This window comes from Danio rerio, chromosome 23 (genome assembly GCF_049306965.1).
Source record: "Danio rerio strain Tuebingen ecotype United States chromosome 23, GRCz12tu, whole genome shotgun sequence".
In the NCBI taxonomy this organism is placed as follows: Eukaryota; Metazoa; Chordata; class Actinopteri; order Cypriniformes; family Danionidae; genus Danio; species Danio rerio.
The window spans coordinates 9890868-9909860 of record NC_133198.1 but is presented as its reverse complement, the minus strand read 5'-3'; the positions used below and the strand labels follow the sequence as shown (position 1 = coordinate 9909860).

The 18993-nt window shown below is 34.9% G+C and overlaps 1 protein-coding gene across 4 annotated transcripts in view; it reads left to right on the top strand.

Annotated features, from left to right (window-relative positions):
• Positions 1–5637: 5637 nt before the first annotated feature.
• Positions 5638–18993, top strand: part of lama5 (laminin, alpha 5) — a 206831-nt gene continuing 193475 nt past the window's right edge. For 3 of the 4 annotated variants that reach the window (XM_073938014.1, XM_073938013.1, XM_073938012.1), the window contains exons 1-2: positions 5638–6129; positions 10743–10895. In XM_073938014.1, the coding sequence (XP_073794115.1) occupies positions 5857–6129; positions 10743–10895 (426 nt within the window). In that variant the 5' untranslated portion in view covers positions 5638–5856. 4 annotated transcript variants of the gene reach the window in all.

The following is an 18993-nucleotide window of genomic DNA, read 5'->3' as shown; positions in this document are numbered from 1 at the left end:
CCAACTCATCCAGCAAGTTTTTACGCAGCAGATGCCCTTCCAGCCGCAACCCCTCTGGGAAACATCCACAAACACATTCACACACACACTCATACACTACGGACAATTTAGCCTACCCAATTCACCTGTACTGCATGTCTTTGGACTGTGGGGGAAATCCGAGCACCCAGTGGAAACCCACGCGAACGCAGGGAGAACATGCAAGCTCCACACAGAAACGCCAACTGAGCCAAGGCTCGAACCAGCAACCCAGCGACCTTCTAGCTATATATTAGTTTCAGTCGGTTAGTTTTAAGGAAATCTATTAGCCTAGCTAGTGTGCTCCAAAACAGGGTTGTTGCTAGATTAGATGTGGTTATGACGAGAAATTAACGAAAATTATTTATATTATTTATTAAGTTTCCCATTTATTGTATTTTATCAACATCTACCCCACCCTAACCCTTAACCCAATCGTCAAAGTTATGTAAAAACAGTAGTTGTACCAAGTATTAGTTATGCTATTACCCAATACGTTTTATTTTTTACGCTTACCAGCACCCCAACCCTAAACCCAACCGTCACAGTACTGTAAAATTGTTAATTATTGATATACAGTGTCATAAAAAAATGCTGCTATATTGATGCGCACATCACACTTTACCCCAAAACAGTGACAAAATTCAAGATTAGAATATATAAAACTTCTATAAAATTCAAAGCTTGCGGTTTGTCACTTTCCCCTAAATGGATCAACTATTTCACGTCACCTTTTACTTTAGTTTCTCATCAAATCTTGACCAGCCAATTGTGTCAGCACAATATAGTAGTGGTTTGCGTGCGGAAATATGGTGCGGTAGCACTTCAGGGCGTCCCAAATTCAAATCCTGGATTTCCCGACCCTACTCGAGCTTCACTTCCTGTCTCATTACTGTCTAATAAAGAATAAATAAAGAAGATAAATCTTAAAAAAAAAAAAAAAAAAAATCTTGTCCAATCAAATGCTCTCTAGTATATATGACATGCCCCACCCCCTTCAAGATGATTATCTTTGGCTGTTTCTCAATTCCAAGAATGCTGAGAACGGACTTGTGTTCTTGTGAAGACCGTTCTTGCCAGGTCCCCTCGGAAGAACGAACTAGGGAGACTGCAAGAACACAGAAAGCGTCCTGTGAGGAATGAGATGCCAGGTTTTTCCTGATGGTCTCATGACTTTCACGTGTTTTTAACTGAAAATTATTTAAACATTTTTGGGACTTCTAGAGCGAGTTCAGTGTTAAAGTCTGGATCTGTGGGTTGTTGCTACACTGGATATGGTTGCGGCCGGAAGTTAATGAAAATTATTTATATTATTTATTAAATTTCCCATTTATTGTATTTTATTAACATCTACCTCCACCCTAACCCTAATCCCAGTCATCACAGTAACATAAAAACAGTAGTTGTACCGAGTATTATTTCTGCTATCTATTATATTACCCAATAAATTGTATTTTTTAACGCCTACCCCCATCCCAACCCTAAACTCAACTGTCACAGTACTGTAAAATTATTAATTATTGTTATACAGTGTCATAAAAAAAATGCTGCTACATTGATGTGCATATCATACTCCGGCCGGCCGCATATCCGATCTAGACTTTACCGCAACTGTGCGTCCTTGATTCCAAGAACACATTTGTGAACTTTCACGCATCCTCCGTTCTTGCGGTCTTAAGTTTTGTAACTGAACTTTGGCAGTTACATGTTACACGAGACTACGAGGATGCAAGATTGCTGAAGAAAGCATATTGAGAAACAGTCTTTTACTTTTCATTTAATGTGCTTAAGCTTAACCAATCTCACTGGCAGAGCTGTGATAAAAATGAATCGCTATTAGCTGTTTTTTTTTAAAGGAGAGGAGCTACTCTACGTCCCACCCTCTCTTCCTTTTTTTAATTGAGATGATTTCATACATAAAAACAAAAAAAAAATCATGAGACCTTTAAGAATTCAGTGGCAAAAAATATGAAAAAATTTGAGTACAAATAGAATTTGTATCAAACAGATTATAATAAATCTGTATTTGCATTCCAAACATCGATTTCTTATGGGTTTGAAATGAAACGAGAGTTTGAATTTTAATTAGAATTTATTTACCAGGGACAATGCTTATAAATAAAGAGTAAAACTGTAAATAAGCCAGAGTTAACCTCAAGGGCTAATTTTCATCAGTTGCCCCTGCCAGATTTTAAAAGGCAACCTAAAATCAAACAACACAAGTAAGTTAATAATGACGAATTTGTCATTTCTGAGTGATTTCGCTTTTTGAAGTGATGGCTCACTCGTAAATAGTAATAACTTTGTTACTTAGTTGTGACCCTCCAAACCCAAAAGACGTTTGTTCATGTTCAAAACACAACTGAAAATATTTTATTAATCATATCCAAAATATTTCTGTCCTTTTTTAAAAGTCTGAGGTGAAGAAAACACCTGCTCCTATTTTCCTCTGCTCCGCTCTCTCTAGCTTTGTTCTCTGGTATGCTGCCATTTAATTAAAGCTCAGGTCTTTTAGACTGGAAAAATGAAAGCCTGTCCGGGACTCTGTGAGGTGTGGAGGAATGTGAACGAGCTTTACTAGGAAATCTCACAGTGTACTATCCTGTCACTATTACAGATGTCTGTTGTGACAACCTGTACTGCACTGACTGAACATGTTTAACCTATGCAACTCTTAAGATACAAAAGTACAAATATATGCATTAAAATAACTGAAAGACTCAACCACAGAACTGAAGAGAAGAAGCAGAAGTGTTTTCACTTTAATAAAGTACAAATAGATGTCACAGGAGAAAGATATTATACGACAATGCTGATACCAGAGTATAGTTATGGTATCTACCAGCAGGGGCCAACAGGTCATGGAAATGATCCTGTCTTGGTTAAAGCACCTGTTTAGTAAATAGGAAACCCTGTGTTTGAATCTCAGCAGTGCCTCTTTGCCAACTCCGCAGGTGGTTCTTGTACTGAAACCCATCTGAGACTGTTTTGACGGCTGAAGTTTTGTACCTTTGTTGCGGTTGAAGACTAAAATGGGCTGCACCCTACAATGGGGCCTCAAAACAACACCTTTTGTGGTGCAATGGACAGTGCATTGGGCGTCTAGGCTTGAAACGGAGGCATTCAAAAGTTGTGGGTTCGAGTCCCACCAGAGTTGGAATTTGTGGGCTTTTTCTACCATGTCCTTGCAAAACAACACGTGGCTCTTTAAAGAATTTCAGGAGCCTGTCCAACGCATTATGCTTTGTCGTTCTGTTTGATGCTGCGACTCAGCTATTACAGCTACAGTAAGTGCTGGGATTGGATGTAATGTAAAGGTTCCAAAAAACACATGATTAAGGGTAGATTAATCCCTCACTGTCTTAGAGACTGTTGTTGGAAGCATTGTATCCAGATTTTTTTTCTTGAAAGGTGGCGTTTTATGGCTCCGTGGTGCAACGGACAGCTCATTGGATGTCTAGGTGGCTACTGGATCATTTCACAGGGGATAGTCGGCCTATTTTTAGACTTTTCATCCTAACCATCAGAGCACCTTGAATATGGCGCTAATATCTTTAGAATGTAAATGTTTATGGAGATATACATTCAATACTCACTGTGTGAGTATTAAAACTTACACAGTGCATATACTCACTGTTTACAAGTTTATACACAGTTGAAGTCAGAAATATTAGCCCCCCTAAATTATTGGCTCTCCTGTTTATTTTCCCCCCAGTTTCTGTTTAACGGAGAGAAGGTTTTTTTACACACTTTTCTAAACAATAGTTTTAATTACTTATTTCTAATAACTGATTTATTTTATCTTTGCCAGGATGACAGTAAATAATATTTTACTAGATATTTTTCAAGACACTTCTAAACAGCTTTAAGTGACATTTAAAGGTTTAACTAGGTTAATTAGGTTAACTAAGGCAGGTTAGGGTAATAAGGCAAGTTATTGTGTAGCTGAAAGGGGCTAATAATTTTGACCTTAAAATGATCTTTTAAAACTAAAATTTTATTCTAGCTGAAATAAAACAAACAAGACTTTCTATAGAAGAAAAAACATTATTAAAAATTCCTTGCTCTGTTAAACATTGTTTGGGAAATATTTAAACAAAATAAATAAATAAATAAATAAATATATTTATTTATTTATATTTATTAATAATATACATGATTTATTTTATTTATAAACTATAAGCAGTGAGTTTGTATGCAAAAGTTCGACATATGTAGTACATTTTCGTGCACAGACCAAATATTTTGCTTCATATTACCTCAGTAATACCCTATTGTCAGGAACCATTGGCAATAACTTTGCTTTGACAATGTTTTTATTTGTTTATTAATTAAATGTTATTTACTTAATTAACAGTCCAAAATTGCTAGGATGTTTCAGTCCAAATTTGATTAAATTATACTGCTGGGTTGAATTTTAACCCAAAGTTAGTTTGTCTTTTTCCAAATTTGGGATGAAACAGCTGAGCATTTGTGTGAAATTATAACTGTCGACATCAGTGTTGGATGTAATGCATTACAGGTAATGCGAGTTACGTACTAATATTACTTTTCTAATTAACAGTAACGTATTTCATTAATTTACAATATTAAGCAATAATATTTAAGTTACTTTTTAAAAATGTAACTCAAGTTTTTAGATTAATTAATTCACTTTTAACAAATTATTTGCTGAATTAAAATTTGTGTAATTACGTTGAATCACACTCAATGTGAAAATGAGCTCTTTAAGGAAAGAGATCAAGATGGCAGAGCCTTACATTTCTGTGATGGAAGTACTGTCAATATTTTGAACAAATGGGAGAAAAAGAGATAGTCTTAATGGACAGTGATTTTACTGAACTAATAAGACAAAAAGTACAAAAGGAGCAAACGCATTGCTTTCAACTTCGATTAATCTGTATGTATAGACCATTTTGATGGACGTAAACAGTAACAACGGTCATAACCTATTTCCTGTTTTACTTTTTATTTTTATGTCTTCAGAGAATCTAAAAAGATCCACATGCTGATAAATAATGTTTCGGCAGCTGTTTTAACATAAGATATGATTGAATTGCCTCGTGTTACAGTTATGATTTTTTTTAAACAAGCAGGAAAAGTTGTTGCATATTACAGTTACTTACAAAACAGAAAACTAGATAAACTTTGTGTAGAACTGAAAAAAGCCTAGTCAAATATCATTGTTGGTTTTTGTGCTTGCTGTGAATTTAGGTTTGTAAATAAACTATATTTTCTCTCATGACAACAAATGTCTTAAGGCAGAAAAAAAGTATAAGGTAATTTCCACACCTAAAGTAGTGCACAATTGTTAGACTAAAAAGTAATTAGTACCACTTTAACATTGTATCGTTTCTGTGGGAAAAAACATTACTAAAGCCAAAATCTTTGTCCTACAGAATAATTGAAGACAATACGGCCACAAAAGGTGAGTAAATTAAATAATTTTCACCTCAGGTATTTTAACGACAAAACGATGCAGTATAAAGGCGCTGAAACGGGGTCCCTATTAATGACAGATCACCTATTCGTTGGTGCTGAGTATGAGAGACAGGACTGCACAAGCCATTGCACTGCCCTCACTCAACACCAAACACGCACACACACATACGCACACTCAGTGCACTGCCCTCTATGAACTGAGCTCAGCACAGAGGCAGAGAGCGAAAGAGAAGGTGCCCACCGAGCCGCATTTCTACTTACTACTGTGTACTGCACACTGAAAAGAAACTGGAACAACTTTTCTCATATTGAATTTCTCCAGATGTTCGTGAATTTCAGCTCTAAGTGGACATTTTGAGAGGTTTTTAGAGTGTTGAGTGTGCGGCACAGGTGAAGATGGCGAGGGGACCATCAGGACGAGCGTCGCGCACACCGGTGCTCGTGTTTCTGCCTCTTCTACTGCTCACCGGAACTTTAACAGCGCAAGAGTTGCCCGTCAACGGCGTGAACGGATTCAGCTTGCACCCACCGTACTTTAATCTAGCGGAGGGGACGAAAATCACAGCCACAGCAACCTGCGGAGTGGACGAGAACGAGCAGCCTATCCAGGACCTGTACTGCAAACTGGTTGGGGGGCCCGTGTCAGGGGATCCGAGTCAGACTATTCAGGTAAAGACGAGGAAAATATTGCACTTTATAATTATTGACAGGTGCTAGTTAAAGGCTTGTTTCGATTTTAGTTAATTGCAATGTGGTATAGCCTAATATTTAACTTTGTGAAATGCACTTTGTATCGTTTCTCTGCATAAAGATGGTGGCACTATAATACATTATGCTTTCCATGAAGGAGCTACCATGGCGCAGCAAAATTCTCATTTTCCAATTTCTTATACCATATTAGATTTATTATAATAGTAAAGCCTAAAATAGGGTTAGATTTAATTTTATTATTATTTAAAAAAAAATTGTTTTTACTTGCTTTCCTGTGTAATTGCTTTATGCTTGAGGAACTATGCAAAACTATGCTCTTCCAAAGAGCACCTGCTCGAGGTGAAAATGCCAAAGTTCCCCATAAAACCCTATAATGCCTCATAGGAGACCCCTACTAAGACTTCATTAACATGGGGCTCAGGAGGCACGACTCAACTTGTTGGCGAGTGTGTGAAATATTTAACATTGTAAAGAGAAAAACGCAACCCCCGTGTTGCACTGCTACTGGGATTTTCCCTGAGGAATGTGTGGCATTTCGTAGAAGACCTTGAGGGAGACACACACACCCACACACACAGAGATTTGCACCACACTTCAAAGAATAGTTGATGAAAATGTTGCTACCTCATTGATTTTCGCAGACACGTCCTGAAGTCATGTTTTCAAGACTGGACATCAGCTCATCATTATTTATACTCATTAAATAGGTTGCATAATAAGCGTCCTGCAACAAACTATGGAAAAATGTCATGTTTAATGTAATTTTGTATATTCTCAGGTTGATTCAGTCAAATAAAATATAAATTTAAATAATGTACTGCACTATTTAAATAACAAAACATTTACTGCAAGATTGTTTTGATGCACTAATTCCATTTTAAAATATTTATAATAACAATATAATAACAATATAATAATTTATAATAATATTTGTAATTGGTGTTTTGGCAGAAACCGGTAGCCATGGTAAGTGAATTGAATGTTATTTTGAAGGACTAGATGAATAGCTAGTCAAAGGAAATCTTATCAGTTGCTAAAACCTTCATACAAGGGTGGTCTCAACATAATGTTCTGGAGTCTGCTTAGTTTATTTAAGACATTATAAATGAGTCAGTTTTTCTAGCCAAGTGCAAATACCTGGTGCAAAAATAGCATTCTAGCCAAGTGCAAATACCTTTTTCAGCCTACTTTGAATAAACTTATCAGCTTTTTAAGAAAAATGTTCTCTTGTCCTTCAGTCTTTATTATCAGAAATAAGTGGACGAAAGTAAAACAAAACAGAATATCTCCAAGGAAGAATCACATTTGAAAATTGAGATATTTTATGAAATGAATTATGCTAATGAGGTTATGGCGCAAACATGCCCAAAACATTTTCAGTTTGCACATCTCAATTTCTAACTTGGCAGGTCACTTTGCACTTGAAACAACTTGTAAATATGCTTAATGTGTGCCTGACTACAGCTTGCTTGGACACATGCCCAATTATAACTCTTTTCATCATCATGTCACCATCTTTTGATAAACTAGTGCTCCTGTGATTGATATAAAATCAAAAATCATTAAAAACACAAATCACAGCACGCTTGGACTACATTATAACATCTTATTCAAATTAATTCTGTGCAGAAATACATCTCACAACTGTTAACAGTGATCTTTTGTGACCTTAGAGTGGTTCCTTTTTATCTGAACATTTTACTTAATCTGAATAAAAAAAAAGTAGATCACCACCCAAGACTTCCTTTAGCAGAGTTTTATCTAGTAGGGGTCTCAAGACTGGGATTAAAGGAGAAGATATACAGGCCAACTTAGATGTTTTAGAGATAAGTCTTTACCCAAGCCTGATCATGTGACTTATTAAAGTGTTCTGCATTTAAAGGGTCTGATTTATTAAACTTGCCAAATTAGTGAGAGAGAGAGCGTAATCTCATGAAAAGCGCTGATATGAGTAGACATTTCTGCAAAAATATTAATGTCAGTGTGCAAATTCAGCAGCTCATTTTTTATAATATCTAAACATAGAGTAAATCTGATGGTCTCATGGGTCATTTCATTTTTAGATTATCATGGAAGTTTTTAAAGGTCTATTCCAGGCATTGAATGGGAGGGATGTTTTTTTGTTTTACTTTGCATGTGTCAAAAACATTTTTTAAATGCCTATTGTTATGGCAGGACTATTATTCGGTGTAATTTTACTCTTTTTTTTTTTTTTTTTTTTTTACACTTGCCAGCCAGCTAACTACGGCACACATGACAGGAAAATGTACATTTCAAGATTTTTGGCTTACAAAATGACCAGTAGTTGACAAAAAAGATTAAATCTTGTGGAGGCTGAAGCTTTCTGAGTCCTGCTTAACTGTCACTGGGATGGTACGATTTTTAAAGGTTCATTTTTGCTCCTTACAGTCCCTTGAAGGTACATATTAATATCTAAAAAGTACAAATGTGTACCTCACAGTATCTTAAAAGTACAATAGAAAACCATAAAAGGTACAAAAGTGTACCCTAAAGTAGAGCTGTGTGATTAATCTAAATCGAATCGCAATCGTGATTTAAAACGTTGCAATAAGCTAGTCTCAAGAGGCTGCATTATGAAATATATATGTATTATATGTATATAATTTCCCCCACCCAGAGGAAATGTGTGACTGCCATCAGTGTGTGACAGTCTTGCTAGCCAATTGAGTGAGAACACTTTCATTCTGCCCAATTCGAATTGCGCAATCGAACTATGCGGAATGCCCACAATAAAAACAAACAGGAAAGCGCGGACAAGTGGGATGATGGCGTCTGCCGCTTTAGTAGTATTAAAAGACAAATTCATATCAAAGGACAACAGCATGTCCGTAATATGGGAATATTTTGGTTTCAAAGTTACAGACACCGAACAAAAACAGGTTATTTGTAAGAGCTGTTACAGAATTGTGTCACACAACAACCAGCATCTAAAAAAGGACCACAGACACCAGGTGATAACTAATGCCATAACTCACTACTGCTTGCTCTAGAGAAAAATTAATGTTTCATTTCTGAATATTTAAAAAACAAATTTGAATAAACAGTGGAGTAAGTAATATCTTTTCAGTTCCTTTTTTTACTAACACTCACTGCATTTTAGCAGTAAGAAGCTACGATTCAGAATTTTGAGCTGAAGCTTGACTACAAAATTAAAATGCAAATCAAATAAAAAAATTACAATTAGATATTTTGCCCAAATCAAACAGCCTCTAAAGGTACTAATGTCCTCCTCTATGGTACAAAACTGTATCTTTTGAAAAGGCACTACCTCGTGACAAATTTGGTACCTTTATTTCTGATAGTGTGGTTATACAGCTCAAATAGTGGCATGTAGCTATATAGTTAGCTAGCTAGTTACAATTAAAAATGTGTTTTTTAAAGTTTAACCTGTTTACAGGTAGCAAAAGTGGTCACTAATGGAATCGAAAATGTAGCTAATTAGGCTTCAAACATTACTGTTAAATCTGGACAATTTGTAAGAATTCAGTTTATTATAGTTCATAGAAATTAAGCTTATAAGTCTGTGAAAGTCAGGGAAAAGTCTGGGAGTTGGACATTTGGCTCAAAGTCTAAACCCTGGATGATAATAAGGTGCAGATAACAGATTAAAAAGCACATGTGAAAAAATGGGTACACATATATTTTGGGGTGTTAAATAATTGCGTAATGCCAATAAACAGTAAAACGTGACTCAACTTAAATTTGTAAGACAACTTGCTGCACAGCTTTTTTTTTGAGTTGTCTCACATTTTAACCCAAGTACTCCAGTTTCACTCGATTAAAGTCTTCTATTGAGCTCTGCAACAAGTTGCCCTGCAACCTTAAGTTGTCAACTTTTTTTACAGTGAAAACTGACTACCACAAAAATAGTCAGTCATATTGCATGTTTAACATGTATTGTTCAAAATGACAAGTTGTACCTCTTTACAATGGGGAAAAACACCAAACAATCGAGAATACATGTGAATTTGGTGTCATGGTTTTGCAATAAAAAAATGTCAAAATAATGGAAATCAATGGGGCAAAACCACCACAAACATAACAAAACGGTAGGAGGATAGCGATGCAAGAATACAAGAACAATACATGAGTGTAGTGTTGAGTTTTTGAAAAATTTCAAATATTTTTCTCAAAATATGTGTCAAAATAAGATTTGTCACCAAAACTCTTTCCATGTGCAGAAACACCAAGAAACTTTTAGCCAATTTAAGACTAAGAATCAAAATCACACTGAAAACATCCCTAACAGTACACAGGGGTCAATGTAACATTCCTTTTATACAAAAATGTATACTAAAACCTACAAATGCTTATGCAGAAAGGTCATCCATAAAAATTGGTCTAACTTTACACTCTATAGTAATTCCTGAAAGCTGTTTTTTAACACCAAAACTTTTTCTCCCTGACACAAACACAAATATATCACAGTAGTATTTAAACCATTATTTTTGTTACACATGACAACCACTTAATCTGTTTGACACATGCAAATTCTTAATCGGTTCTTAACAAGAAATAAATATTAAAGCCGTGTCTTCCTGTGTCATCAGGGTCAGTACTGTGACATCTGCTCTTCGCAAGACACGAACAGAGCACATCCCATCAGCAACGCCATCGATGGCACCGAACGCTGGTGGCAAAGCCCTCCTCTCTCCCGCAGTGCCAAACACAACCAGGTCAACGTCACCCTGGACCTGGGACAGGTAAGTTACCGGCACATTCCTAACATTTGTCTAACTCCAGTCACACCCACATGCACATATCGTGTTCAGATTATTCAGCGTACAGTAGAGTCACCTGATCCTCGACTTCAGCGGGCGCTTTTGTGGATTGCACATGAGTGTAGAATTTCAAGGGTGGACCCTAAGTTGAATCTCACCCATTCATACTTGAGTTTAGAGTATCCGGAGGTCTTTTTTTAATATCTTTTTTATATGTTGTGTATCGATGATTGTTGTTATTATAGAAGAGTAGCCAGGGGGCATATACTTTCTAAAGACTATTACTTTCTAAACTGTAATGGGAAATAAACATTACTCAGACTCTCCCACACTTAATCTCCTCCTGAAGTCCTCCAGGAATCCCAGTGGCTTCTACATAAGCATTCAGCGGTACTTCATATTGCTTCATGCTGCACAAATAGGAGTGGGAGGAAGAGAAGTAGCTTACCATCAACAGAAGTTTCTCATTGACCTTTATTCACTGTCAGTCGCTTCAGACAGAGTGAAGTTAAAATGCTCAAAAAGTGATCAGTCTACACTAAAACATGCTGGGTTATCCACATGATCAATCTGTGTTAGGAATATATGAAGCAACTAAGTTAACATTTATAACAGATTTAAGTGGAGTGAACATAAAACAATTCAAGAATGGTGTTGTTTCAGCTCATTTCATTCAGCTCAGAAATAAGTAGTTTGAACAAATAGCAAATGTTGTAAAATGTACAGAGAATTGTAATGTAATGCTTGATTCACATTTTAATTAATGAATATTTTAAAATCTGCACACAATGACATATGTTGCACTTGTGATTTTCATTTATTGTCTATGTAATGTTTGTTTATTACGTACTATATTAGTTCTTTCAGCTATCAATGTACTCTCAGCTGCATTGGATATTTATTAAATCCATTTTACACACCCAAATTATAAAAATTAGTATAGAACTTAGAGAAACATCTGTAAATTTGTATAGTATTATATCAATGTGACCCTGGACCACAAATTAGTGATAAGAGTCAGATGAAATCATCTGAAATGTGAATAAATAAACTGCACTGATGTAGGGTTTGTTAGCATTGGACAATATTTGGCTGAGATAAAACAATTTGAAACACTGCAATCTGAGGGTTCAGTAAAGTCTAACTATTAAAGAAAATCAGCGTACAAATGTATTTACAATGTATATGTATACAATGGGCGAGGCAGTGGCGCAGTAGGTAGTGCTGTCACCTCGCAGCAAGAAGGTCACTGGGTCGCTGGATAGAACCTCGGCTCAGTTGGCGTTTCTGTGTGGAGTTTGCATGTTCTCCCTGCCTTCGCGTAGGTTTCCTCCGGGTGCTCTGGTTTCCCCCACAGTCCAAAGACATGCGGTACAGGTGAATTGGGTAGGCTAAATTGTCCGTAGTGTATGAGTGTGTGTGTGAATGTGTGTGTGGATGTTTCCCAGAGATGGGTTGCGGCTGGAAGGGCATCCGCTATGTAGAAACTTGCTGGATGAGTTGGCAGTTCATTCCGCTGTGGCGACCCTGGATTAATAAAGGGACTAAGCCAACAAGAAAATGAATTAATGAGAATGAATGAATGACTAACAGAAAATATGTTGGGACTGTTGTTTTTGCTTACATCCTTCAAAATTTTCTATATAGTCATTACATTTAAAAAAAATAATAATAAATTACAAAGCACATTGACCAATCATAATAAAGCAGACTATTGGTCAGTCACAATGAAGAATTCTAGAGGGTAATTTATGTTTTATTCATTACCATTTAAGAGGTTTGTGTTGGCAAGGTACTTTACATTTTATGAAACTGTCAAATGCAAGGCTGTATTGCATCTAAAATGTATATAAAACTGCAATATTGTAAATATTAGCATGTAAAACCTTTTTTTTTATTCTAAAATGTATTTTAACCCTATGATGGAAAGTAGAAGTTTCAGCATTATCTCCCCAGCCTAGAGCGTCACATGAAGTCATTCCAGTATGTTGATTTACTGCTGGAGAAAGCATTTGTATTGTCATTAATAATAACAAAAAAATAAATGAATAAAAGAAAAACTCTGGTGGTTCATTCCGCTGTGGCGACCCCGGATTAAAAAAGGGACTAAGCCGAAAAAAAAATGAATAAATGAATGAATAATAACTCTAGCATGATTGATAGGTTAGTGCAGCTTGCTTAAATAAGGGTGATTGCTGCCACCTTAGACCTTGATACACACTTAGTAGACCAAGACGACCAATATAAAAAGCAAAAGCTATTTTTAATTTTTATTCGTAAGATTAGCTAAGATTGTGAATTCTGGGAAATCATGTTATTTTCTGCTTCAAACCAAGTGACCCAAATAATTAACATGACTTTTGAAGAGAAGTAAAATAGTAAACATCTGAAGTGGATCATCACATTTCATCAAAGCTGTCCTAAAACTACTGAACAACACTCAATCTCGTCTTTGGACAATTTTGAAAAACATATTCCATCCACTTCAATTGTGAACTATTGTGTATATAGTATATAATTAGCTTGGTTTTATTGCAGTATATGTGTAGTGCACTGTGTAGTGCTGGTCTCATTCAGCTAAACATTGCTGTAATATGTGACAGACTAAGCCCTGTACAACCTACTTTGCTTTCTCTGGTTCTCCCTCCCCCTCTCTCAGTCTGAATAGAAACAGAGGGCAGTGACTGGCTTTGTATTGTGCTCAGTTCTTTTATCTGCCTGGTGTTTTTGTCAGGACCACTTAAAATAGCTTGTAAAAATGCTATACCTAAAACTAATACAAGCGATACAAGAAAATGATCTTTATGCCTCTAGCTAGGGTTCAAATAAGTTATTGAAAGGCCTTAAATTTGTGTGAAATCAAAATTTACAATGTTTATTTTTTCAGCTCATATTGTTATTCTTTACGTAAGGAATTAATCTGTGCAAGTTTATCCACCATTAAGAGTTTGTATTGGTAATCTTCAATCAAACACAGTTTATTTGCTTCTACGTTTAGAGTGGCAGTTCTTCTGATGATGTCATTTTGACGAATTTAGCCACTGAACCTCAACGCTCTTACCGTTAGTTTGCTATCAGGGAATGATTTGCAAAAAGAAAGCCCCTTGCTTAACATTCAGTTTCAGTTGGAAGAACATCAAAATACTTAAATAAAAGTCTCTGCAACTTCTGGTTTGTGCAGACTTTAGTCAATTATAATAAGTGATAAGTTTAAATCAGAAGTAATGTGAATATCCAAACTGATCTGACAAGGAAACGTGAGTATTTTATGTTTTGTCAGTTGAATTTATTATTGCATTATTAATTGTTTTAGTTTTCCTAGTGATGGGTTGCAGCTGGAAGGGCATCCGCTGCTTAGAAACGTGCTGGATAAGTTGGCGGTTCATTACACTCTGACGACCCCAGATTAATAAAGGGACTAAGCCGAAAAGAAAATGAATGAATGAATAATTGTTTTTTTAAATTCTTATCCCCCAAAACATTTCCTCTGATTTCTCAGGAATTGCATTCGGCTGTTTCTAGTAATTCTCTAACAACAGTGCAAGTGTTAATAGTAACAAATTGTAGGTTTGGTTTCAATATGTCAATATGTTTTATCAGTTTAATGGCTAATTCGTTTGAGTTCAGTTGTATGTAAATGAGGGATTTTTAAAAGGAGGCATGGCACCTAACCCCATCCCTAAACAATTGCTGTGAAATTGTGTTGGGAGTATCACATTTTTTCCTATCAATCAGTATGCATTGCGGCCTCATTCATGTCACTAACAGTAGCAGTGCAGAATGAGGATGGATGACACTATAAAAAGTTGAAGATGGTTTGTTTAAAGATTAAGCAGGAGCTCAAATTAGTGACGCAGCTTTAGAGACTTCCTCTAACACGGGTAAGAGGCTCATTCTGACCCCTCAGAGCAGATGAATTAGATTGGAATGTTAGTTACTCGCTATCTGTCTCAACCTGCTTCAGGACACAACGACCCCTCTCTGTCACTACAGTGTCTATCAGCAAAGTTTAAGTCTCTCTCCTCTTTCGCACTCTTTTATTGGGTTTTTGAGTAAGTGCAGACATCTCAGGAGGGCTATGCAGATTTTCACTCCTTTCCCACTGATCATTTATATAAATAAGTTGTTTTTTTTGTATATATTTTTGTGTGCAATATTTTATAATTATTAGAATCATTAGATCTTTGTTTTGTTTTAATCCAGAGAAGATAACAATATTTATTTTTTTCTGACTCCACTATATATGTTTGTATAAATTATTTTAGCATTTGCTTTGTTTGTTTTTTTGTGTTGTTTTGTCATTCTTTTTATTCAGAGAAGATAAAACATTTATTTCCTCTAACTCCACTGTGTTTGTATAAATTATTATACTATACTATAATTATTGTTTAAATTATTCTATAATTATAAAGCCATTTTTATCTTTTGTTTTTTGTTTTGTTTTGTTTTTTCATTCTTTTTATCCAGAGAAAATAAATAAACAAAAAATTCTTCTAACACCACAATATTTTTGAAAAAAGTATTTTTAATTTTTTTATTTAATTATTTTAGAATTAATAGGCAATTCTTATCTTTTTTTTATTAGTTTTGTTTTGTTATTTTTTTCCTCTGACTCCATAGCAATTGCTTTTGGCTGTTAGACGTAATTCCCAAAGAACTGTGCAGGAGCTAATTTTGGGTTTGGTGTTAGTTTGGTCAATGCTTTTTGTTTTTTTTATGCGAGTGCCCAATCAATCATTTATAAATGAATAATTTAATTAAAAGTTTTAATTAAAATATATTTATGGTATTTGTATATATTGTTGTAATTATTTTCAGAATTAGATTATTTAATCTTTTATTTTGTTAGTTAAACTATGTATCAATTGCATTATTACTTTAGGGGGGACACAGAGGCTCAGTGGTTAACACTGTTGACTCACAGCAAGAAGGTCGTTGGTTTGAGTCCCGGCTGGGCCAATTGGCATTTCTGTGTGGAGTTTGCTTGTTCTCCCTGTGTTCGATTGGGTTTCCTCCACAGTTCAAAAACATGCGCTATAGGTTAATTAAATAAATTAAAATGCCAGTAATGTATGTTTGGGAATGTGAGAGTGTATGGGTGTTAGGACATCCGCTGTGTAAAACATAAGCTGGATAAGTTCATTCTGCTGTGGCGACCCCTGATAAATAAAGTTACTAATCCGAAGAAAAATGAATGAATTTTTGCTTTACTTGTATTATTGCATTATTAATTGTTTTAATTTTCCTAGTGATGGGTTGCAGCTGGAAGGGCATCCGCTGCGTAGAAACGTGCTGGATAAGTTGGCGGTTCATTACACTGTGACGACCCCAGATGAATGAAGGGACTAAGCCGAAAAGAAAATGAATTAAATGATTAATTGTTTTTTTTAATTCTTATCCCCCAAAACATTTCCTCTGATTTCTCAGCAATTGCATTTGGCTGTTTCTTGTAATTCTCAAACAACAGTGCAAGTGTTAACAGGAACAAATTGTAGGTTTGGTGTCAATAATTCAATTTATCAGACGCATGTCTTCCCATCTTATAATCAATCAATAATTTGGCAGAGTAAATATTATTAAAAACACAACTTTTGCCCAGATTTCTTGTCCTCGTTTGCTCTCTGTACAAGTCAGTGCTGGCTGGCAAACTGATTTTACAGAAAATCCCATAGTGTATGAACTAAAATGAACAAGCTGTTGTTTAGCCAGACTGCAGTCATTATGGTCTTCGTTAAATGAGAAAGCTCACTGCTTATTTTTTCTGTAAATTTGACCAATAAAAAAAACTTTGACATATTCAAGTTTGCTGACATTGCCATGGCAGGTTTTGCAGAAAATTGTGGTTGAAGGCTTAGCGTCAGTAATGAAAAAAAGCTAAAGCTCAGCTTAAAACACTTACCACACCTCTAAGCCAAAAACACTTTTCTGTTTTACCATCTAACCACTTCTAGATTAATGCTCGCTTTTATTGTAACTTTATTTACATGTCTGATCCTTCAGACCACAGCAGTTTAATATCACCAAGAGTTTTACATTAGACTGAGAAAAACTTTGTGTTACTGCTAATAGCACAAACAGTTAAGGGTTAAATTATGAGCCCGTCTGTAAATGTTAATTATTCGATATTTTCCCCAAGTTCTGTTTAATTTTTTCAACACATTTCTAAACATTATAGTTTTAATAACTAATTTCTAATAACTGATTTTTTTAAATCTTTGCCATGATGACAGTAAATACTATTTTACTAGATAATTTTTAAGATACTGGTATTCAGTTAAAATGCAATTTGAAGGTGTAAAGGTGCAACTATCTTAAACAGTCCACGCTTTCCAAATACTGATGTCCATGCATTTTGTTTATTGAACACCATGAAGCCTAAAAGATAAACAAACAAGCAAACCAAATGTTTCACACAAACACAACATATTCAAAAGGACATCAAAATAAACAAATAATATACAATCAATATTTCCGTATAACGTGTCTGCATTAAGATCTCACCATGCTGTCACCAAGTCTCACATGTTAAACATATCAAGAAGGATCACATGACCTCCGACTCAATCCAACTGGAACTTAAACCAATGCACATTTAACAACAAACAATCAAAATACAAGCTGACCGATCAGCGTCTTCTGAAAAAGGCTTAACTATAGGTTATTAGGGTAATTAGGCAAGTCATTATATGACAGTGGTTTATTCTGTAGCCAATTGAAAAAAATATATACAGTATACAGATATAGTCAGAATTATTAGCCCCCTGAAATATTAGAGCCCCTGTTTATTTTTCCCCTGATTTCTGTTTAACGGAGAGATTTTTTTCAAAACATTTCTAAACATAATAGTTTTAATAACTCATTTCTAATAACTGATTTATTTTATTTTAGTGCATAATACAGCTTAAAGTGACATTTAAAGGCTTAACTAGGTTAATTAGGTCAACTAGGCAGGTTAGGGTAATTAGGCAAGTTATTGTATAAAGATGGTTTGTTCTGTAGACTATCAAATTTTTTTTAGCTTAAAGCGGCTTAAAATTGTGTTAAAAATTCAAAACTGCTTTATCCTAGCTGAAATAAAACACACAAGACTTTCTCAGAAGAAAAAATATTATCAGACATACTTTAAAAATTTCCCTGTTTACATAATTTAGGAAATTTATAAAAAAGAAAAAAAAATTCAAAGGGGGCCTAATAATTCTGACTTCAACTGTGTATATATATATATATATATATATAAGAAATATATATATATATATATATATATATAAGAAATATATATATATATATATATATATATATATATATATATATATATATATATATATATATATATATATATATATATATATATATATATCTTAAGGGGGCGAATAATATTGACCTTAAAATACTTTTAAAGGTATTAAAAACTGCTATTTTTCCAGCCAAAATAAAGCAAATAAGACTTTCTCCGGAAGAAATAATATTATCAGAAATACTGTGAAAGATTCCTTGCTCTGTTAAACATCATTTGGGAAACATTTAAAGAAGAATAAGTAATACACAGGAGGGCTAGTAATTTAGACTTCAACTGCATATGGTTTGTAAATAGCCGCGAATATATTTATCTAAGCTTAAAACTAGATGTTTCATTTCTTAAGCTCTTTTCTGAAACATTCAGTCATCAGCCTGTAATCATACATGTAGTAGAGAATGGATGGATCCAGTTCCATCAGGAAACGGGTCTAAATTATACCTCACGCTGCATCAAAACAATAATCAAGTCTGTCAGGAGGACTTTCATCACTCTGTTAAAAGCACAGGGCTGTTTGTGTGTTATTTCTCCCTCTCAAACCTACATTACTCACACTTTGAAGTATATTGTTTTCAAGACCACTGAAATCCCAATTTGACATACCTAATAATAGCCTTCTTCAAGCCTTAGGAGGAATTATGTGCCCTTTTCTGGGGCTTATTGTGAAACAATAGTTAAAAATAGGTGATGTTTAATCCAGAACTCTGTGTTTGAGTGTATTCTGGGGGGGGGGGGGGGGGGGTTGAATGGGACTCAATGAAGGCTTAAGTGCCTCATTGTATGCCA